The sequence below is a fragment of the Cetorhinus maximus genome, chromosome 5 (assembly GCF_964194155.1).
Source record: "Cetorhinus maximus chromosome 5, sCetMax3.hap1.1, whole genome shotgun sequence".
Classification (NCBI taxonomy): domain Eukaryota; kingdom Metazoa; phylum Chordata; class Chondrichthyes; order Lamniformes; family Cetorhinidae; genus Cetorhinus; species Cetorhinus maximus.
In genome coordinates this window covers 57,732,199-57,754,476 of record NC_135883.1, presented here as the reverse complement: position 1 = coordinate 57,754,476, position 22,278 = coordinate 57,732,199, and the positions used below count along the sequence as shown (strand labels likewise).

Genomic DNA, 22,278 nt, shown 5'->3' with positions numbered 1-22,278 from the left:
GACAAATGATAACTTTCACCTTGCTGATAATAGCTGATTTGAATGTACACAATTACATTTGTTGTATGGTTCAAGGCTTTCCCTTTCTGCCCTTGTTTAATCTTTGTTGAGATTGATCAGGGCAGCAAATGGCTTCTGATGTTACCTAACATAAAGATGCTGAAATTGCGGAGATTTTCTTTCTGAGGGCTAGACCTCACCTGACTGACACAGCTAGCTTGGCTCAGTGTGCTCACAGCTCTCATATAGCTTTGATTTCTTGAGCGGAACTTGGGAGAGTTCTCGTTGGCGGAGGGATCTAAACTGTGGTTGATGGTCACTTCAATTGCAGATTGTAGGTAGTTCTGGCTGCAAATAAAAAGAAAACATGTAGAACCACAAAGTCAGAGAAGGGAAGAGAGAAAGAGAGATTTGCATTATAGCATCTTTCATGACCTCAGCATGCCCCAAAGCGTTTTACAGTCAATGAAGTACTTCTGTAATGTAGTCACAGTTGTAGTGCAGGGTTGTAATGTAATGACATTGAATGAAAACAATAATCTCAATAAATCCAGAATCAAACGCAAAGTGGAAAAAAAAAATCACTGTCAGGTTTCTTTGCTTTGCAGGTTTGTGTAGCTTTATATATAAAAAACACAACTATACTGGATCCATTTGCTTTCTTACTGCCTTACATATATTATTTAATTGAGAAAATGCTTATCTCCTTTATTCTGCTACCCTAAGAAATAATTACACCATTCTTGGAAGCATCAACATCCTGTGTAAAAATTAAACCACTACCAAGAATTGTGATTGCACCCTCTTGTTTCTTTCGGATGATCGTCATTGATATAATTGCATTATTTACAAAGCTAAACGCTACAAATGTATTGATAACAGAAGTGATTCATATGACGAATAACTACATTCTGAGTTTGCACAAGGAGAGATGTAGCAGGCTAGCTGCAGCATAAACTTGCCCTGGTGGCAAACGCAAGTGTGAGATATTGGAGAAAACTTCCCTGGGCTGTTCCAGGAACTGAAGCTATCCACACTGAGTTGATAACCACTCCTAAATTCTCATTTATACTGTTGGACCATTATAGTCTGGCTGAAATTGACAGTAATAACCAAACTTTAAAATTCTCAAACTTTTGTTCAAATCCTCCCAAGGTCTGGCCCCTCCCGATCTCTACAAACACCTCCAACCCTCCGAGATCTCTGTGTTCCTCCAATGCTGGTCTCTCGTGCAGTACTGACTTTCATTGGTGGCCGTGTCTTCAGTTGTCTTGGCCCTAGGCTCTGGAATTTCCTCCCTAAATCTCTCTTTCTCCCTACCTCTCTTTCCTCTTTAGGAAGCTCCATAAAATCTACCTCTTTGACTAAGGTTGTGGTCACCTGTCCTAATATCTCCTGCCGTATTAGTGTTAGACTGCCACTCTGTGCCCAATTACCTCTGTAGATTTTCTTCCGTGCCTGCCTTGCTCGACCTTCCGGCGCAGGCCGGGCAAGATCCAGGCAGCGCAGCTGTCCTTGAGGCCCAGCATTGCAGTCCAGCACCGTCAAAGTGAAGGAGGACAGGCCCCCCCTTATGGTACTAACTGCCATAAACCAGGTAAGTTAAAGATCCCATTGAAATTGAGAGGCCAGGCAGAAGGTAAGTGTCTAAGGTAAGTTGGAGGGTTGGACCTCGGGGTCGGGGGGCTGGGGGGAGGGGGCGCGGGGTGGTGAGGTTGGGTAGAGAAGTGTCGGCGTGGGGTCAGACCTTGAGTGGGGGGGTCAGGTCAGGTTGGGCCTATGTGGAGGGTGGGTCAGGTCGGGGGTGGGGGTTGGGTCAGATCAGGCCTGCGGGGGTGGGGGTCGTGTCGGGGTGGGTGGGAGGGAGGAGACCCATGCGCGTGAGGGGAATTCCGTGGGGGGTGGGGCGGTGGTCGGGTGTGCTGAATAACCTGAGGGGGTGGGGTGGTTAGTCAAGGCATGAAGGGTGTCCCCTGGGGGATCCCGGTGGGGGGTGGGGAGAGTGGCGGGAGTCCTGAGTGGGGGCAGGTCTGGGTCTTTACTATAGTTACCCAGAGGTTTAAAGAGGTTTTAATTCTTCTAACTTTCTGAATAACTATTGATGTAACCCTGTCAGAACCATCCGAAGTTTGCAATTTAAATCGCATTTTCAGATGGTTCCCAAAGCAGGGCAATTGCCCAGAGGAAGTTCACGCTTCTGGGCAATTACTGTGCAAACACTTACATGTGAAGTTCCGAGAGAGATTCCCCAGTGCATCATTGGGGTACCCACCAAATCTGACGCTGGAGGGCTTGGCAATTACGGCCCGATGTGAATGTTTCTCTGACTTGGCCTCTGTGAAGTGCCTCGGGATGTTTTACTATGTTAAAGGTGCTCTCTAAATGCAAGTTGCTGCTGCTATTGTTAAAATGAGGTGAGTAGACTTAGAGAACATTGCATTCTTCCAATGCGGTTTACTCTACATTGGAGAGACCAAACGCAGACTGGGTGACCACTTTGCGGAACACCTTCGGTCTGTCCGCAAGCATGACCCAGACCTCCCTGTCACTCGCCATTTCAACACGCCACCTTGCTCTCATGCCCACATGTCTGTCCTTGGCCTGCTGCAATGTTCCAGTGAAGCTCAGCGCAAACTGGAGGAACAGCACCTCATCTTCCGACTAGGCACTTTACAGCCTTCCAGACTGAATATTGAGTTCAACAACTTTAAATCATGAACTCTCTCCTCCATCTCCACCCCCTTTCCGATCCCCCTTTTTTCCAATAATTTATATAGATTTTTCTTTTCCCAGCTATTTCCATTATTTTTAAATGTATTTCCATCCATTGTTTTATCTCTACCTTTTAGCCTATTTCGATCCCTTCCCCTGCCCCACCCCCACTAAGGCTATCTGTGCCTTGCTCGTCCTGCTTTCTACCCTTAATGTCACCTATTAGCACATTTCTTAGCTAATATCACCACCGTCAACACCTCTTTGTTCTTTTGTCTATGACATCTTTTGGTTATCTCCACCTATCACTGGCCCTCTATCCAGCTCTACCTGTCCCACCCCCCTTAAACCAGCTTATATTTCACCTCTCTTCTATTTTTCCTTAGTTCTGTTGAAGAGTCATACAGACTTGAAACGTTAACTGTGTTCCTCTCCGCAGATGCTGTCAGACCTGCTGAGTTTTTCCAGGTATTTAAATTTTTGTTTTTGTGTTGAGTAGACTTAGGCTCTGTTCCAATGCTCCTGGTGCCAATCTTTTGAAAGAAGACTCCCCTTGGGTGGCCGAACCCCACTTGTTTCAGATGGTCAGCCCCTTGATCATACAAGCCGGGGTTCTATGACATAATTAGGAGCTTGACTGCAATTTTAAGCTATATATGGGCAAAGTGCGCTATGTAGGTTTGGATCATGTATTCTGGCATTTCCCCTCCAAAAATGGCCACAAAATTCTTTCAACTTTAGATTTTACGAAACCACCCCGATGTTTATTGTAATTTGATTTAGTAATCCCCTAATTACCCTGCAGCATATGTGTAAGTGCCTTATTTCCCCTGAATGCCACTGAAAGATTGCACTTTTATGAGCTCCTTCAAATGCCTCTTCTCTTAATCTCTTCCTGCTCTGCTGTTGTTTTATAAATACTTTAATTACAAGTAGATTCCCAGTGACTTTGCAGACGCAGGACTCTTGTTATATTTCAACTTAAAGATTGGATGCATTTAAAAAAAGATCTAAAATAAAATTTAAAGAGAACACAAAACTGAAGACAAATAACAATTCTGAAAGAACACTAGAAAGTACGAAAGATGAAAATGTCTTTTTTGAAGCTCTGCTGCAACTGGAGTTCTCCTTTACACTTACTCCAAGGGGGAGCAAAGGAAACACCCTTAATTTCCCATTTTGAAAAGATATGGAATTGTGCTATTACTTAATATATATTTTATTCCATCATATTACACAACTTATAGTGGCCGCATTTGCATTAACATGGTTTGCCCATTTAATGAGGTGGATGGTAAAACTATAAATCCAGTTCTTGCTTTCTTTAGCTGATGCTCGTCAGCTACAGTAACAATAATGAATTGAATCTAATAAGGGGGAAAATATTAAATTTGGGCTAACCCACATTTGCAAAAGGCAAAGAAAAAAATGATTTATGGTACTAATGGTATACATTTTCCAATTGAAGGTGCGTGGAAGTGAGGGTGAACTTTTAATTCACTGGATCCCCCACCCATAAGGTGCTTTCTGGCAATCTCCAGGAGTAAGGACTTAGGGGTAGGAAATTCTTGGTGGAAATAAGCAGGAGGTTCATTGCAATATTACATTGACATGCAAATGAATTATAACAAAGGCACAAACAATTTCCATATTTCAAGGCAATGTGCCTTAAATATGCCCATATAAAATGGGTGCACGTCAGTTTGCAACCTGTGAATCAATTCAATCCCAGTCTCTCATGTGAGTGTGGCCTACAAAGGTACAAACAAACCCAAGTTTAATGCACCTATGTATTGCAGTGTAAGTTGATGAGAACAGCCCTTTTTCTTCCAAATGACACAAAGATAATGGGAGGAATGGCCGTGCAGCATTGCTAGGGAGTGGTTATCACATTCAAGGTTTAAAGGTACACTGATGCTTATAGACTTTTAATTTTTGAGTTTGACATAAAAGTAGTATTGATGACTAATGCATTTAGTTCTTTTATGATTTACTTGATGGCAAAAGTTTTGCTCATCATTTTAACTGATGTCTCAGTGGGAAGCTTTATGTTATTTGGAGGAGGATAGGCAGATGCAAAAGAGGGATCCGAAATACCTGGAAAAACTCAGCAGGTCTGGCAGCATCGGCGGAGAAGAGCAAAGTTGACATTTCAAGTCCTCATGACCCTTCAACAGAAGTTGAAGGGTCATGAGGATTCGAAACATCAACGATGCTGCCAGACCTGCTGAGTTTTTCCAGGTATTTCTGTTTTTGTTTTGGATTTCCAGCATCCGCAGTTTTTTGTTTTTATGCAAAAGAGGGATGTCCAGTAGATGAGATTCATCAACTGCTCTCATCAATTTACACTGGACTAAAAAGGTACATTAAACTAGGGTTTGTTTGTAACTTTGTAGGCCGCACTCAAGAGAAGACTGGACTGAGTTAGCCACAGGCTGTAAACAGACCTCCAGCCAAACTCTATCACAGGCAAATCACTGCTAGTGGCTGTCAAAGTCATAGAGCCCTTGATTTTTACACCTCAGGTTGTTTTCAGCCTTCCACAGGGGACATTAATCATGCAGAGCAATCAGCAATGCATAGGCATACAAAGTGAGTGACTGCTGTTTAACACGTGTGGTTCAAATGGTCACCTATCCCAGATGGCTTTGCATTAACATTTTTGTCAGCAAGCAATGCAGAGCAAGGGAGTATAGGTGGAATCTTGTCCCTTCTGCTGCAATGAATAGCAAAAGCTTAGAGGCAGGAAATGCCGAAGTTATTTTAACTGTAACTCCTAAGTCAAGAGGTGACCCTGATCTAGATATGAAAGCTGGTTGCTAAGACACCCACATACTTTAAAAGATTTGGAAACTAGTACTTGGAGAAACAATGGGTAGCCAGTGTACTGATAGCTAAAGCTCACATATTCCTAAGAGGAACAAACTGTTGCACAACACAAAGTCAGCATGGGGTGGAATTAAAGACCAAGGGCTGGACTTTCTTCTCGGAAGTGAGAAGCAGGAGTCAGGGGATTTGTCGACATCACGGTCCTACCTCCTGACTGGTGGTGCTCACCCATGCTACCTTCATGGTGGGTAAATGGGAATGAGCTTGAGTGGGGCCTACTGCCGAAGGTGGAAACGGTGGAGAGTCGATGTCGAGATGGCCGTATTAAAAGGCTCAGTTCAGTAGAAGAGTTTGAGACCACCTAACACTCACCCCTGTTCCCCTCAACCCCCACCCCTCCCCTGACCCCCTCACCCCCATTCCCGCTCACCCCATTACCTCACACGTCACTTCCTCACCTCTCTATACCCCGTCTTATCCTCCCATACTGCCTACTTTCTTCATCCCATCATTCCCCTTAGTCAGCCCATAACTCTAACCCTTCATCTCTCCATACCCCCCTCACCACACCCCCCACAGTCACACACACAGTATCCACCATTAACTGAACTCATGAGCCCTATAATAACATTAGGAATTATTTGAGAAGCTCATAAATCTGTCAAGGTAAACAACCATTATTTCAATATGCACTTAAAAAACAATCGTCTTAATAGTTCATAAATCTGTCAAAAGAACCCAGCTCGCACTCCCCTTGACAGCTGTGTCAACATTCTATTAGTGGGTTTGGAACTCATCCAAGCATTCATAATACGCTTCCACTGAACAACTGTGTCAGCAAAACCTCCTGAGCTGAATAGATTAAAGCCTTTGAAGACAGCCAGAATCTCAGCCATCTGTCAATGCTTTGAAATAGCCAAATAGATGGTTGAGTTGAACTTTAAAGAAAAAATGAAGCAAAGTGGACAATTCACACAATCAAATCTGAATTTCACTATCATAATATGCAGAATAGCACTTTATTCAGTTGATCATGTACACTAATGCATCTGATGTATCTAATACATTTCACAATGCTGTTCAATTTAATGGTCACCTACCTTTTTAAAACAAATCTCTTTTACCACTCACTATATAAAAATATATATAATTTATGATACAGCATTGAAACATAGAAACATAGAAACTAGGAGCAGGAGTAGGCCATTCGGCCCTTCGAGCCTGCTCTGCCATTCATTATGATCATGGCTGATCATCCAACTCAGTAGCCTGCTCCCGCTTTTTCCCCATATCCTTTGATCCCTTTCGCCCCAAGAGTTATACCTAACTCTTTCTTGAAAACATATGATGTTTTGGCCTCAACTACTTTCTGTGGTAGTTATAACATGTGAAGTTGCCAACATCTTTTGAACTTACCTTTCATATGGTTCCGGACTCCAAACCATTGTTTACCCATGGTTCAAGACACCTCTGAGCTGGTGTGAAACACATTGTCTTCCAAAACTGGCCTGAATCTTTGGGCAGAATATTACGCTTGGTGTGCAAGCACGCATCCGACACGCCCGAGCGTAAAATGATGCGCGATAAAGTTGGGCAAGCGTCCTGATGTCATCGCGCAGTTTTGCGATATTTCGTTTGGTGGGCACACACCAGAGTCATCTATTAAGGCCATTAAGAAGCTAATTAGATTCAAATTTATGCTGCCCGTCCAACCTAACGGTCAAGCGGCCTTTATATTTTTTAGGAAACCTCATCCACAGGCGAATGAAAATTTTATTTTTGAATTAAAAACATGCCCCAGCTCATGTGACAGAGTCACATGAAGGGACATGTTTTATGACAATTTTATTTCCTTTTATTTTTAAACAGCACTTCATCTCCCTGAGTGAGCTCCGTGCGTCAGGGAGATTGAAGCGTTCTTCCACGCGCATGCACGAAGATTGCGCTAGGCCTGCTCACATTCCCCCCCCCCCGCCCCCTTAATTGGCCCGCTCACGTAATATCATGGTGCAGAGCCGATCGCGGATGGTGGTCGGCTTGCCGACTGCCCCTGCCCGCCCCCACCAAGCACCCCCACCAAGGGCAAAATCCTGCCCCTTGAAAATTACGGAGGATCTGAAATGCCTGCAATGGAGCTGGCAATGCCAGGACAGCTGGATGCAGGCTCGTGACCAGACCCCTTTCCCACGCCAATGAAAACCGCAGATGTTGGGAATGGGGACAGGAATCTCAGAATCAGGTCCCAAGTGCAATTTTTAAATTCTGCCCAACGCTATTTGGCCCCATGTCACGTGGGGAAAATCCAACCCGAAGAATCAGAATTACCTATTCGTGGCTGCATCCCTTTAAATATAGCCTTTTAAGATTTTTTTTTAAGATGAGATTTCCTGTCCAGTCTGAGCAAGCCAACTGCTCTGGATCCACAGCCTTTATTATAATTAACTAAACAAAGGTTTCAGAGGGATCAGCCCTCCCGCAGTTTGGTGGGCAAAAAGTATTGTTGCAACTGCTTTCTGCCTAATCAAGTTACAGACAAAACAGGGCTCTTGAGAATCTGAAATGCAGACATTCCACTTCCTTTTGCTGGCCTTTCCTTCTTGAAGGGTTGGATTTTATGCCCCCCACCCCCACACTGGACATACTTTCGGTGGCGGGGGGAGGGCAGGGGGCACATAAAATACAAGGGATGGCAAGCCCACCACCTTCTCGCCAACCTCGAATTGTCCTCCATAATACTTTGGGGGTGGGGGGGGGGGGGCGGGGCTTGGAAGTGGGGATGGCCCGCTCGCCATATATAACTAAATCATTAAGGGTCAATTGAGCTTGTTTACATATTGTGCTGCTCACACCATGACACGGTTGGTTTTGGCAGGCAGGCAGGAGTGGGCAGCTTGTTCTTGCAGAAAAGTTTTTAAAAGGTCAGGAAGGAAGGGGGAGGGGGCATGCTATCTTTGCGGGGGTGCCCTTTGCTCATCAGGGGCAACCCCCTCAAAACAGCACTCCCACTTTTTCCTTACCACCTGCACTGCAAAACCCCTTCCCTAAGGTTCCAATTCCTCCCTGCCCAACACCCCAGACTTACCTGAGTCCGGGATCACTTGCAATCCCACGCCAGTGCCCACTACTGAGCTCTGGTGCTTGCAGGACTGCAAGAGCTGCCGGCCAATCTGATTGGCTGGCAACTCCCAAGGGTGGGACTTCCTCCCAGTGAGGGGTGGAAGCCCACAATTTCCTTGTTGTTTCTGCCCTCCGCATGTTACTACTGCGGGGTGGACTTTTTACTTTCTGTTGTGAGATCTCCTTCTCCTGTGTTATCTGTTCTGAGGTGGCCATATCTTGTGTTGTCTTTCCCTAGGTCTGCTCTCCCAATATGAGATATACCTGAATATCTGTTCCACAATATAGTTGCAATTTTCATGATAATGGATCTAAAATATGGGACCATAAACAATGTGCACTGTGCTCAAGACTGCTACATGATCGTTCAAAGGTTACGGGGAGAAGGCTGGAGAATGGGGTTGAGAAACTTATCAGCCGTGATTGAATGGCGGAGCAGACTCGATGGGCCGAATGGCCTAATTTCTGCTCCTATGTCTTATGTCTTCTCCTCCTCCTGGTGTCATCTTGAAAGGAAAAGTACACCCTGTGACCAGATGATGTTAAATCCATACTGTTCACCTCTATGGCCCACACACTGAAATTTATTTACTTTGCACATCCAAATGAGTCATGGTACATGTAACTATCTATTATAATGAATCAGTGATCTTAAACAGTATGCATCATATTTCATCTGAGTATATGAAGTGTGTGTGTGCCATGTGCCATGTGACCTAATAAGTAATTGAAATGACCAAAAATGTAAGCCTTATACTGGACAATAAAATCCTATTGTTATAAAACCATTTTTTAATATCGAAATGACTGTATTTATTAAGAGGGCTGAAACCCCAGGATAAGTTTAAAAAGCTCTGCCAACAGCATTTTAAGTGATCAAAACAACAGCATCTCTAAGATGGCCAAACATTTACATAACTTCACTCTGCAAATTACAAAGCCACAGAAAGGAGCTGGGCTGTCTGGAAGTAGCCCACAAGACTTAAACAAATGTAAATGGCCCATCCCCTGAACAAATCACAGGCACTCAGACATAATCTGCTATTCAGGTGGGTGCAGACCAAGCCATTAGACTCAATCGTTTTGGACAATGCACCCCGGCTGAGAAGGGGACTCCATCAGCCATGTAAAGTAATCACTTTAACCAATGGACCTGAAATGAGGAGTCCCCAGCTTGCTGTGAATATATTTGGACACTAGCCAGTTTGTGAAAGAAGGTCATGTGATGAGCAAGCTAACTCTTTGTGTTTAAATAAACTATTTTTTAGGGTCAGTGAGTCAGGACCAGAAAGACCATGAGATGATAACAACAAGAAAATTACTTGCAATCCCCTCTCTCCAGCTATTCTACAAGCCAAACCCTGTCTGTATGTGACCAGCCAAAATACCACAGGCAGCATCTTCAATGTAAATCGAGCAGCTGCTGACTCCAGAAGAAAAGACAGATTCATCCATCAAGTCTTTAAATTGTCTCATGCAGAATCTGGGAAAAAAAATCATCAAACAGGGCCTGAGATGGTCCAATGCATCAACCTACAAGATCCGTATATGATTGACTTTCTTTTTGGATATTCCCTCCACGTAACTTACTTCTGTCTGTGTTTGTGTGACTCTCTTGGATGCATGCGTGAGTGTGAGTTGGAGTGTTTTTTAAAATTATTTTTTATAGATCAGGTGTTAAATACAACTTGCAAGAAAACCTGCCCATGTGTGTCTTTTACAGTCACAGCAATTAAACAGTTAAACACTTGTTGAATTGGTAACCAAATTCTTTTAAAAGCACCCGTTGAGGTCAACCAAGAGGTAGAAAGAGAGAGGAGCCAATCTACCTTTCCTCACCTAGCCATAACAGAAATTTGGGGGCTCAGCACCGAGATAAGACCCTTAGACTTTGAAAAATTGGAAGTAGGAAACTGATTCTGAGAATTATTTAAAACTTCCATATAGGTTTTCTTCTGGTTTACAGTACTTGAATATTTAACATGTCCATATTCAAGGTATGTACCATCATAGACCAGAATGAAATAACTTGGGACACTTTCATAGCCTTATTCATTGAAGAGTTCTTCAGACTACCAGGTGACCAAAAATACCATCCTGAGCATGTAGAATGTGGTACTGGAGTTGTATTGCAATTCCAAACTTTCCAGAAGCCACTCGAGCAAACTTTCATTGAGCGTTTAGCAATTTGCTTTCGACTGATGAACATGGGCGCTCCAGATAGATTCCACACACAAAAACCGAAGGGATGTGATTCTCCTTGAGGAATTGAAGATCTCACTCCCTCTTTCCATAAAGACCCATGTAGAGGGTCTCCAAAGCCAGACAAGCAGCAATTATGGCTGACGATTATGAGCTTGTCCACAAACACTTTTCCTAAGGAAAATTCTTCCCTAGTCACCTGCAAAAATCCAAAAGGGATAGAAGATGGGAGAGTGGATAGGAGAGTAAGCGATCATGGGTGGGAAAGTAGAAACGGAAGGACATGGGGCCTTCCTCAGACTAAAAGGGAAGGTGCTGAGAACTGGAGTGATGCCCGAAAGCCTGTGTCTTTTCACTGTACCAAAGCAAGTCACATCCAAGCTGACTTCAAGAGTAAACCCATAGGTTTTGTTGGGGTGCATCAGACCAGCGCAGGCCAAGGGGCCCTGATGGAAACCACAGCAGACAAGGCTGTGTCTCTAACCATGGCAGTTAACCCCTGTAAATGTACCGCTGAGAGTGTGGTTTTCCTCAAGGATATCAGAATTTTGTGTTTAAAGGGGAAGTGACCCTATACCCCTCAAATGAGGTAAGCCAGCCCAAAGTTCTACTTAAAGATACAGGGGCCACCCTTTCACTTCTGCTGGGAAAAGGAATGGCTTCCCACCTGAGAGCACACTGAATGCAAAAATTTTAGTGAAAGGTATTGGAGGGATATATATGTCGTAACTTTTTATCGAGTGCCCCTGGATTGTGACCATGACCAGTATATTGAGCTCGTCGGGCGGGCCTGCGCCCAACCCGAATGAGTGTAAAATTACGCGTGATATTTTGGGCAGCGGGCGCACGCGGGAGTCAGTAGCACGCCCGCCGACAATTAACAGCCTATTAAGGCCATTAAAGATCTTACTGAATTACATTTTTCGCTGCCTGTCCAACCTTATGGTTGGTGGGCAGGTGAAAAGGCCAAGCGTCCTTTGGATTTTTAGGAAACCTTATCCATGGACAGGATGATGTTTCCAACAGCAATTAAAAATTTAATAAAAATTTTAACGATTGATTCATAACATGTCCCTGCGCATGTGACAGAGTCACACGAGGGGACATGTTTTCTAACATTTAAAAATTCTTTATTTTTAATTTTCAAAAATCTTCATCTCCTTGAGGCAGCTCTGTGCCTCAGGGAACTTTTCCTGCGCAAACTCACAAACTTGTGCGCTCGTCCTCCTCCCCCCACCCCACATAGGCAGTGCTGAGCGCTGCAGCGCACGTTTCATGCTGGGTGGGCCTTAATTGGCTTGCCAGTGTGAAATCGCGGTCGGGCCCTGATCACGGGCGGCGGTCGACTTCCCAACCACTCCTGCTCTCCCTCGCCGAGCCCGCCCGACGAGGGCAAAATTCTGGCCCATATTTCAGGACTGGTTACGGTAGGGATTGTCCCTAGTTTACCTGTGATGGGGATCAAATTGCTCTTATGTAATGACCAGGCGGCGGCTAAGGTGGTAGCTTCCCAGTGCTCTTAGAGAAGCCGAATGAGGCTAGGGAGGCAGAGAAATTACAGGAGAAGGTTCCTGGTTTTTTCCCTGACTATGTGGTAACCCGGTCCATGGCCAAAAAATCCTCTGTCACAGGAGGCTGAACCAGCACTGCAGATGGAATACTCTATGTATGTGTGTTGCGTTTTTATAATTTTTTTCTCGGGTTTTAGTAACTAATAAACTTATTCTTTCTTTGACTCAAGAAAGCCTGGTTAAATTGGCTTCTTCTAAAGCATAAATACATTTGGACTGGGAAAAGGCATCCATGAGGTAAGGGGTCCTTTTTAAATTAACCTTGTTGTGACCAACCAAGGGGATTGAATAAAGAAGGGGAGCCAGTTCATTCCTCCTCACCCAGCAGCATAACAATTTGGGGTATCTTGTCCAGGCTGTGGACCGGTCATAACACCATACTGCACAAGGCAATGGCATTGCAGTACTTTGCCAAGCATAATCATGGCCCAATCCAATGGAAGTCCATGGTCTCCAACACCCTCTTAGGGTATGGTATCTGAAGCAAGAGGAGGAATACTAGAAATGACCCCTATTTGCTCACAGACAATTCTCGTGATGTTGCGAATAAATTAAACTGATTTCTTAGCCGGTTTGAAAATGATGAACTTGAGGAACATGTGATTTGGCAGCAGGCTTCACTTCATGAATGAGAAGGATCTTATGTTATTATTAAGAAATGGGAGGTAGAGAAACAATTCAAGCAAATGAATCCACAGAAGGCATGAGGCCCAGATTAGGTCAGCAGAAAAATTCTTAAGGAATGTGCTCATCAGTTATCAGTTGGCATTTCCCTTCTGTCTGGTCTTTCAGAAATTGTTTGACACGCATATTGTTCTTTGCTACTGGAAATCAGCCATCGCCATTTTGGTTGCTAAGAAGTCGCAGCCTGCTGAGCTGATTGATTGCTGAAGAGGTGCTCTTCCATCAATAATCAGGAAGTGTTTCAAGTGCATTGTGTTAAAGCGTCATGTAAATGCTCTTCTTCCACACATTGAACAGTTACAGTTTGCCTATCAACCTCATAAGTCAGGGGACGATGCTGTTCTGACCTTGGTCCATTTGATGCAACAGCAGATAGTTTAAGCAACTCTGCCGGCACTACATTTGTTGGTTTCTCTTCTGCTTTTAGTGCCATGCAACCATTCAAGCTTATTGAGAAATTGAAAAACCTTGACGTCAATCCCACTCTCCTACTTTGGATTAGTGATTTCCTCACAACGGGATCCAAGGGGCGTTATTTTCCAGGATTTACTTGGAGCCCATGTTCAGAATCACAGGATTGTTACGGTGCAGAAGGAGGCCATTCGGCCCATCATGTCTGCACCTGTTCTCCGAATGAGCATTATGACTTAGTGCCATTCTTCTGCCTTTTTGCCATAACCCTGCACATTGTTTCTATTTAAATAATCATCTAATGCCTTCTTGAATGCCTCAATTGAATCTGCGTCCACCACATTTCCAGGCAGTGCATTCCAGACCCGAACCACTCAGTGTGTGAAAACGTTTTTTCTCACATCGCATTTTCTTCTTTTGCAAACCACTTTAAATCTGTGCCCTCTCGTTCTCAATCCTTTTATGAGTGGGAAAGTTTCTCCCTATCTACTCTGTCCAGCCCCTCATGATTTTGAACACCTCTATCAAATCTCCTCTTAGCCCTCTCCTCTCCAAGGAGAATAGTCCCAACTTCTACAATCTATTTTCATAACTGAAGTTTCTCATCCCTGGAACCAGTTTTGTAAACCTCTTCTGCACTCTCTCCAAGGCGTTCACACCCTTCTGAAAGTGTGGTGCCCAGAACTGTACACAACACTCCAGCTGAGGTCTAACTAGTGTCCAATACAAGTTCAGCATAACCTCCTTGCTCTTATGACCTTATTAATAAAGCCTGGGATACTGTATGTTTTATTAACTGCTCTCTCCACCTGTCCTGCCACCTTTAATGACTTATGCACATATACAGCCAGGTCCTTCTGCTCTGCACACCCTTTAGAGTTGTACCCCTTATTTTATATTGTCTCTCCATGTTCTTCCTACCAAAAATAATTACCTCACACTTCTCTGCATTGAACTTCATCTGCCACTTATCTGCCTACTCCACCAACTTGTCTATGTCCTTTTGAAGTTCTACACTCTCCTCACTGTTTGCAATTTTTCCAAGTTTTGTATCATCCACAAACTTTGAAATTGTTCCCTGCATACCAAGACCTAGAACATTAATATATATCAGGAAAAGCAAGGGTCCTAATACTGACCCTTGCAGGATTCCACTACAAACCTTTCTCCAGCCTGAAAAATATCCATTAACCATTACTCGCTGTTTCCTATTACTCAGCCAATTTTGTATCCACGTTGCTACTGTCCCTTTTATTCCATGAGTTGTAACATTTTTCACAAGTCTGTTGTGTGGCACTGTATTGAATGCCTTTTGGAAGTCCATATACGCCACATCAACAGCATTATCCTCATCAACCCTCTCTGTTACCTCTTCAAAAAACTCCAGCAATTTAGTAAACCATGATTTTCCCTCAGGGAATCCATGCTGGCTCTTCCTAATCACCCCACATTTTTCCATATGACTATGAATTCTATCCCGGATAATTGTTTCTAGAAGCTTCCCCACCACAAAAGTTAAACTGACTGCTCTGTTATTGCTGGGTTTATCTTTACAGCCTTTTTTGAGCAAGACCAAATGTTTGCAATTCTCCAGTCCTCTGGCACTCCCCTGAGTCTAGGGAAGACTGAAAGAATGTGGTCAGTAATGAATACTGGATCTCCTCAGGGCTGTGTACTTTCACCTTTGCTTTTCATCCTCTACACAAATGATTGTCAATCAGAGCACAATGACATAATGATCCTGAAGTAGGCTGATGATATGGTACTTGTGGATCTTCTAAGGAATAACGAAGTAAACTTTAGGAACTCAGTGGAGAAGTTTGTAAAATGGTGCAATCACCATTCTCTTAAACTGAACAAAAACAATATGAAAAAAACTAGTTGTAGATGTTAGGAAAACATTTTTAAAATGATATTGTTCCTGTGAGAATTCATGATGTGGATATCAAGTAGTTACCAGCTACAAGTGTCCAGGTATTAAAGTAGATGATAAGTTGAATTGGAGGGAACAGTGTACAGATGTGCTGGCCAAGGGACATATGTGACCATACTACCTCAGAAAATTAAAATCCTTCAATCATGAAACTCTTCTATGCAGCTGTAGTTGACAGTGCTTTCCTTTTTAGATGTCTCTCCTGGTACTGTGGTCTTAGGAAAGTAGACTCTTTAAGTACAGAGATCATTGAACCAGGCAGGAAGGTATTTGTTGAGCAGATCTTTCTTGACAAAATCTGCTCTTGAAGAATTTTGACGGAAGTAAAGAGTGCCATGAACAATGAGAATCGCCCATTGGGTGTGTTCAGGAAAAAGGCTACAATTCCTCAGATGCAGGACAAATTGGTTCTTGAACTCATTTATGCCTTTCTGTATAAGAACTTTTAACAGGAGTTTAATGAATGGATGAGGATATGCACTCATGATGGGACTCACTTATTTTAATGCACTGGAATTGTTTTTAGTAGATTTTAATTAAAGTTAGACCTCTGTGATAGGGTAATTTTCTTTCCTTTATTGTTATTATTCATTTATATGCAATTTATGAATGTATGAGCAATGTACCCAAAATGAATTTCCGTTTGGACAATAAAGTGAAATGGAAATTGAATTGAAAGGGGATTGATTGGTCGGCAACTCTCAGTATGTGGGGCATCTGACCTGGGGTCCTGATCCTGAGGAAAGGTCTGCCGCTGGCCTCTCAACTGCCTGATTGACACATACAACTGGCGGACCTTCCTGGAAAGAGGCGACACAGGGGTCTCAGTCACTGGCACAAGATTCCGCCCGATGTCAAGCCTCTTCATAATTTTGAATATTTCAGTGAGATCGTCTCTCATTCTTCTAAACCCCAGAGAATACAGATCCAATTTTCTCAACCTCTCATGATAGGACAACCCTCTTATCACAGGGACTAATCTAGTGAACCTTCTCTTTACTCTTGAATATGAAGACCAAAATTACACACAGTATTCCAGGTGTGGTCTCACCAAAGCCCCATTCAATTGTAATAAGACTTATCTATTCTTGTTCTCTAATCCTCTTGCAATAAAGACCAGCATTCTATTTGCTTTCCTAATTGCTTGCTGTACCAGTAGCGAACTTTTTGTGTTCCTCGTACGAATACACCCAACTCGCTCTGAACATCAACATTTATAAGTTTCATTCTTTAAAAAAAATATTCTGCTTTTCTATTCTTATGACCAAAGTGAATAACCTCACCAGCAGAATAGATTATTCCAATTCTCTCCCATCCATCATATAGTCCTTATTCTGGTTGTCTTTCCTTTAACATGCAATTTGCAATGAGGTTTAAAGGTAATTTGTTGATAGATTAATAAATTAAATTCAATTATTTAAATTGAATTTTGTTCTCAAAGCAATTGTTTATTTACTTCTCTTTTGGCTTTTCCCTTTAGCCTTCCAGCTAAGATAGGAGCTTTATTAATTACTTGTCTAAACTCTAAAGCTGGGATTGCCATTTATTGACGGCTTGATCTCATGGAATCTAAAGTCTACAAACTTTGGGCCATTCATATATGGCATAAAGATACGTAAGAGGCAGTGCCTGATTCAGGATATCCATAACAAGAAATCACATGATCCCATTGGTTTCTCATACAGATAGCTTTTAGTCCAATTTCCTATGAGCTTTGTGGTGAAAATATATGAGGAATACAGAAAGTGGTGTCACAGAGGAAGTGGGGTCATGGAGAAAGGGAGAATGTTTTTTACTTCCAGATTTGCAACTTCATTTTCTTTTAACTATTCTGCTTGCACCAAATTCATTATTAGTAGCTTCAGTTGTTGCCTGGCAATAATATCTGAGAACACATCTCAAATCGATTTTGATTGGATCAACTCACAAAAATAAGAGTGGACTAACACAATGAGATTTAAAAATAACTTCAAAACATGTCTGGCTCATTGGGTCTCAATCTGATTAGCACTAATACTCCTTTTAAATTGTAAGCTAATTAAGCAAATTATTTTAGCACTGAAGCTACAACAAAAATTTAACTGTAATCTTTTGTAAAGAAATTCTGTAAATCAAGTTGATATAATTGAGTTGAAGTGGGGCAGTGTAACATTAGTAACAAGTGAGTTAGCAGATCTGTAGGAAATTCCCTTGTCTGCTAATTTAAGAAAGGCACGACTCTATTTTTGTTACTTTGCCGAGGCTGGTTATAATGGTATTGAATGGTTTGAATGACCCTATTCCAGTACTATTGTCTGTGGTGGTTGAATAATTCATTGAGTGTATTGTATTGATGATATGTCCTTTGTGCTATCGTATTGAGTAATCAGACTTCTTGATTGCGTTAGTCAATATCCAAACCTTTTTGATGAGTCACTGTGTTTTCACTAAATGTCTGAATTAAGGCCTTGCTGTCTAGCCCTGTACTGCTGACTGCAGCTTATGTTTTTGAAATTTATAGTTCCAATCATGAGGTCAAAACATCTCCATGGGTTTGAAATTACGTTCCACAAATTTCCCAGTGAGAGTTTTTGCCAGTGAGGCATGGGGCCCAACATTTACCATTTACAATTGTAGGATCAAAATCCCTTCCAACTGGGAAATTTGTGGAACATCATTTCAAACCATGGAGATGTTTTGACCTCATGATTGGAACTATAAATTTCAAAAAGATAAGCTGCAGTCAGCAGTACAGGGCTGGGCAGCAAGGCCTTAATTTGGACATTTAGTGAAAACACAGTGACTCATCAAAAAGGTTTGGACATTGACTAACGCAATCAAGAAGCCTGATTACTCAATATGATAGCACAAAGGAAATATCATCAAAACAATACACTCAATGAATTATTCAACACAGACAATAGTACTGGAATAGGGTCATTCAAACCCTCATTAACTTTGGAGCCAGATGCTGTTACTGTGCTACCTCAAGCAGCAGGAGAATTGCTCATACAATGAGAACTAGTAATATTCACCTGGATACATCTTCCATGAAAACCCCTGCATTGTTTCAACCAGCAGGAGCTGATGACATTTGTCTGGACTTTGCTTGGAATCAACTAAATGGACATTGGAACAAGAGGAAATATGTTTTGAAACATGTCTGAGTTAAATTATTACAAAAGCAGAGCAGATCTGAGTATCTGGGTGCATTTGGAAGAAGGGTCGAGTTTGGTCACTCAGGTCTGTTGTCAACACCGGACAGACCAGACGTGTTGGGGATTGTAAGTGTTTTCAGCCATACTGTGGTGATACTGGTCTGATGGTTTTAGGCTGCAGTCGGAAGAAGGGTCAAGTTTGGTCACCTTGACTAAGGCATACAGTCAACACCAGACAGACCAGCTGTGTTGGGGATTATAAGTTTCAGCCAAATCGTAGTGATATTGGTATGAGGGTGTTGCGAAAGTTTGGGGCAAAAACTTGGTGTTTTTTTGCCGGTACCTTGTAACTTGTTTCAGCCATATCTTGGTGATATTGGTCTGAAGGGTTTTTTTCTCAAGGTTTCAGAACAGGACGTGGTGTTTTGCCTGTGTTTTTGTAAGTTTCAACCGAGTCGCGGTGACTTTGTGTCGGGTACTGGGAATAGATTGTTTTAAATTTTGGGTTTTGTACTGTGGATTGTGGGTGATTCAATAAAACAATTGTAAATTATCAGAAGAAACTTGTCTCACTGGTCATTCTGTTCAAGCACACACTTGTGAATCTGGTGTTACGAACTTGAGTGTAGGAAAGGTCTCTGAGTGAAAAGGGGAACCCCTACACCATTGACCAAAAACTGAACTGCACTAGCCATAAAAATACTGTGGTTACAAGGGCAGGTCAAAGGCTAGGAATCCTGCGACAAGTAACTCACCTCCTGACTCCCCAAAGCCTGTCTGCCATCTACAAAGCACAAGTCAGGAGGGTGATGGAATACTCCCCACTTGCCTGGATGAGTGCAGCACCCACAACACACAAGAAGCTTGACACCACCCAGGACAAAGCAGCCCACTTGATTGGCACCACATTCATAAACATTCACTCCCTTTACCACCAACACACAGTAGCAGCAGTGTGTACCATCTACAAGATGCACTGCAGGAATTCACCAAGACTCCTTAGACAGCACCTTCCAAACCCACGGCCACTACCATCTAGGAGGTCAAGGGCAGCAGATAGATGGGAACACCACCAGCTGGAAGGTCCCCTCCAAGTCACTCACCATCCTGACTTGGAAATATATATTGCCATTCCTTCACTGTTGCTGGGTCAAAATCCTGGAACTAAATGGACTAAATGCAGACAAGTCACCAGGACCTGATGGCCTGCATCCAAGGGTTTTAAAGGAAGTGGCTGCAGAGATAGTGGAGGCATTGGTCGAAATATTCCAGTACTCACTGGATTCTGGGAGAGTCCCAGCGGATTGGAAAACTGCTAATGTGACGCCCCTGTTCAAGAAGGGATGGAGACAACAAGCAGGAAATTATAGGCCAGTCAGCCTAACATCTGTTGTTGAGAAAATGCTAGAGTCCATTATTAAGGAAAAAACAGCAGGACATTTAGAAAAGTTTAATGCAATCAAACAGAGTCAACATGGTTTTGTGAAAGGGAAATCATGTTTGACAAATTTGCTAGAGTTCTTTGAGGAAGCAGAGTTGATAAAGGGGGACCGGTAGATGTAGTGTATTTAGATTTCCAAAAGGCATTTGATAAGGCGCCACATAAAAGGTTATTGCACAAGATAGGAGCTCACAGTATTGGGAGTAGTGTATTAGCATGGATTGAGGATTGGTTAACACGCAGAAGACAGAGAGTCGGGGTTAATGGGTCTTTTTCAGGTTGGAAAGACGTAACTAGTGGAGTGCCACAAGGATCAGTCCTAGGGCCTCAATTATTTACTATCCATATTAATGACTTGGAGGAGTGGGCAGAGTGTAATGTATCCAAATTTGTTGACAATATAAAATAGGTGGGAGGGCATGTTGTGATGAGGACATAAGGAATCTGCAAGGGGATATAAAAAGGTTGAGTGAGTGAGCAAAAACTTGGCAGATGGAGTTTAATGTAGGAAAGTGTGAGGTCATGCACTTTGGTAGGAAAAATCAAAAGGCAGACTATTATTTAAATGGAGAGAGACTCCAAAAAAGTGCAGCACAGAGTGATCTGGGTGTTCTTGTGCATGAAACAGAAAAAGCTAGCATTCAGGTGCAGCAAGTAATTAAGAAGGCAGATGGAATTTTGGCCTGTATTGCTAGGGGGCTGGAGTTTAAAAATAGGGAAGTCTTGTTACAACTGCACAGGGTGATGGTGAGGCCACACCTGGAGTACTGTGTACAGTTTTGGTCCCTGTATTTAAGGAAGGAAATACTGGCATTGGAGGCAGTTCAAAAGAGATTCACTAGGCTGATTCCTGGGGCGAAGAGATTGACTTATCAAGAACGGCTAAACAGGTTAGGCCTTTATTTATTAGTGTTTAGAAGAATGAGGGGTGATCTTGTTTAAACGTACAAGATTCTGAGGCGGCTTGACAGGGGTGAGAATATGTTTCCACTATTGGGGGGGGTCTCGAACTAGGGGATACAGTTACAGAATAAGGGGACACTCATTTAAAACTGAGGGTAGTGAAAGTCTGGAATTCTCTACCCCAGAGAGTTGTGGAGGCTAGATCACTGAAAATATTTAAAGAGGAGGTAGGTAGATTTTTGAAATATCGGGGAGTTGAAGGTTATGAGGAGCTGGCACGAAAGAGGGGTTGAGGCCTGGGGCAGATGAGCCATGGGGCTGCAGCTTACCTTTGTTGGATGGGCCGGGTGAGAGCGGGCGGGGGCAGGCGCAGAGCTGATCACCGCCCGCGATCGGCTGTGCGCCACCATTTTATGTGGGTGAGCCAATTAAGGCCCACCCAGCGTAAAATGCGTTCTGTAGCGCTCAGTGCTACCTGTGCAGGCGGGGGAGGAGGGGGAGTCGGGGCCTATTCTCTTTCGCACGTGCGCATTGGAGCTGCCTCAGGGAGATTAAATACATGTTGAAACTTTTTAATAAATAAAGAGAAAAATTATTTAGACATGTCCCCTCATGTGACAGAGTCACATGAGCTGGGACATGTTTGTCAATTTTTTCTGTTGAAGGGTCATTCGGACTCGAAATGTTAACTTTGTTCCCCTCCACAGATGCTGCCAGACCTGCTAAGTTTTTCCAGGTATTTTTGTTTTTGTTTAGCAAAATTTATTCATTGATTTTATTAAATCTTCAGGAAACCTCATCCTGCCCGTGGATGAGGTTTCCTGAAAAACGTGAAGGCCGCTTGGGTTCTTCGCCTGCCCGCCAACCTTAAGGTTGGATGGGCAGCGGTGTTAATGATGTTAATGACTTCCTTAATGGCTTTAATAGGCCTTCGACAGTTTGGCCGGTGCGCGCCCACCAAACGCAATATCAGAATGATGCGCGATGACATAGGGACGCACGCCCGATGTCATCTCGCATCATTTTGTGCATCGGTGTGTCGGGCCCACCCCAGCATGCCAATGGCAATATTTTGGCCATGATTTTATTGGTGGGGCAGGCTTGAAGGGCCGAATGGCCTACTCCTGCTCCTATTTCTTATGTTCTTAACTTGCTCCCTAACAGCACTGTGGGTGTATTTACACCACATGGACTGCAGAGGTTCAAGAAGACAGCTTATCACCACCTTCTGAAGGGCAACTAGGGATGGGGCAATAAATGCTGGCCCAGCCAGCGAAACCCACATTCCATGGATGAATTTTAAAAAATTTGATCTCTTTGCTCAGTTCAGCCTCCTTT

General features: G+C 43.1%; 1 protein-coding gene across 1 annotated transcript in view; it reads right to left on the bottom strand.

The window, feature by feature from the left end:
- dlgap2a (discs, large (Drosophila) homolog-associated protein 2a) overlaps positions 1–22,278 on the bottom strand; it is a 168,369-nt gene that overhangs the window by 105,382 nt on the left and 40,709 nt on the right. The window contains exon 3 of the mRNA XM_078541892.1: positions 201–348. Within this exon, the coding sequence (XP_078398018.1) occupies positions 201–348 (148 nt within the window). The remainder of the gene's footprint in view (positions 1–200; positions 349–22,278) is intronic.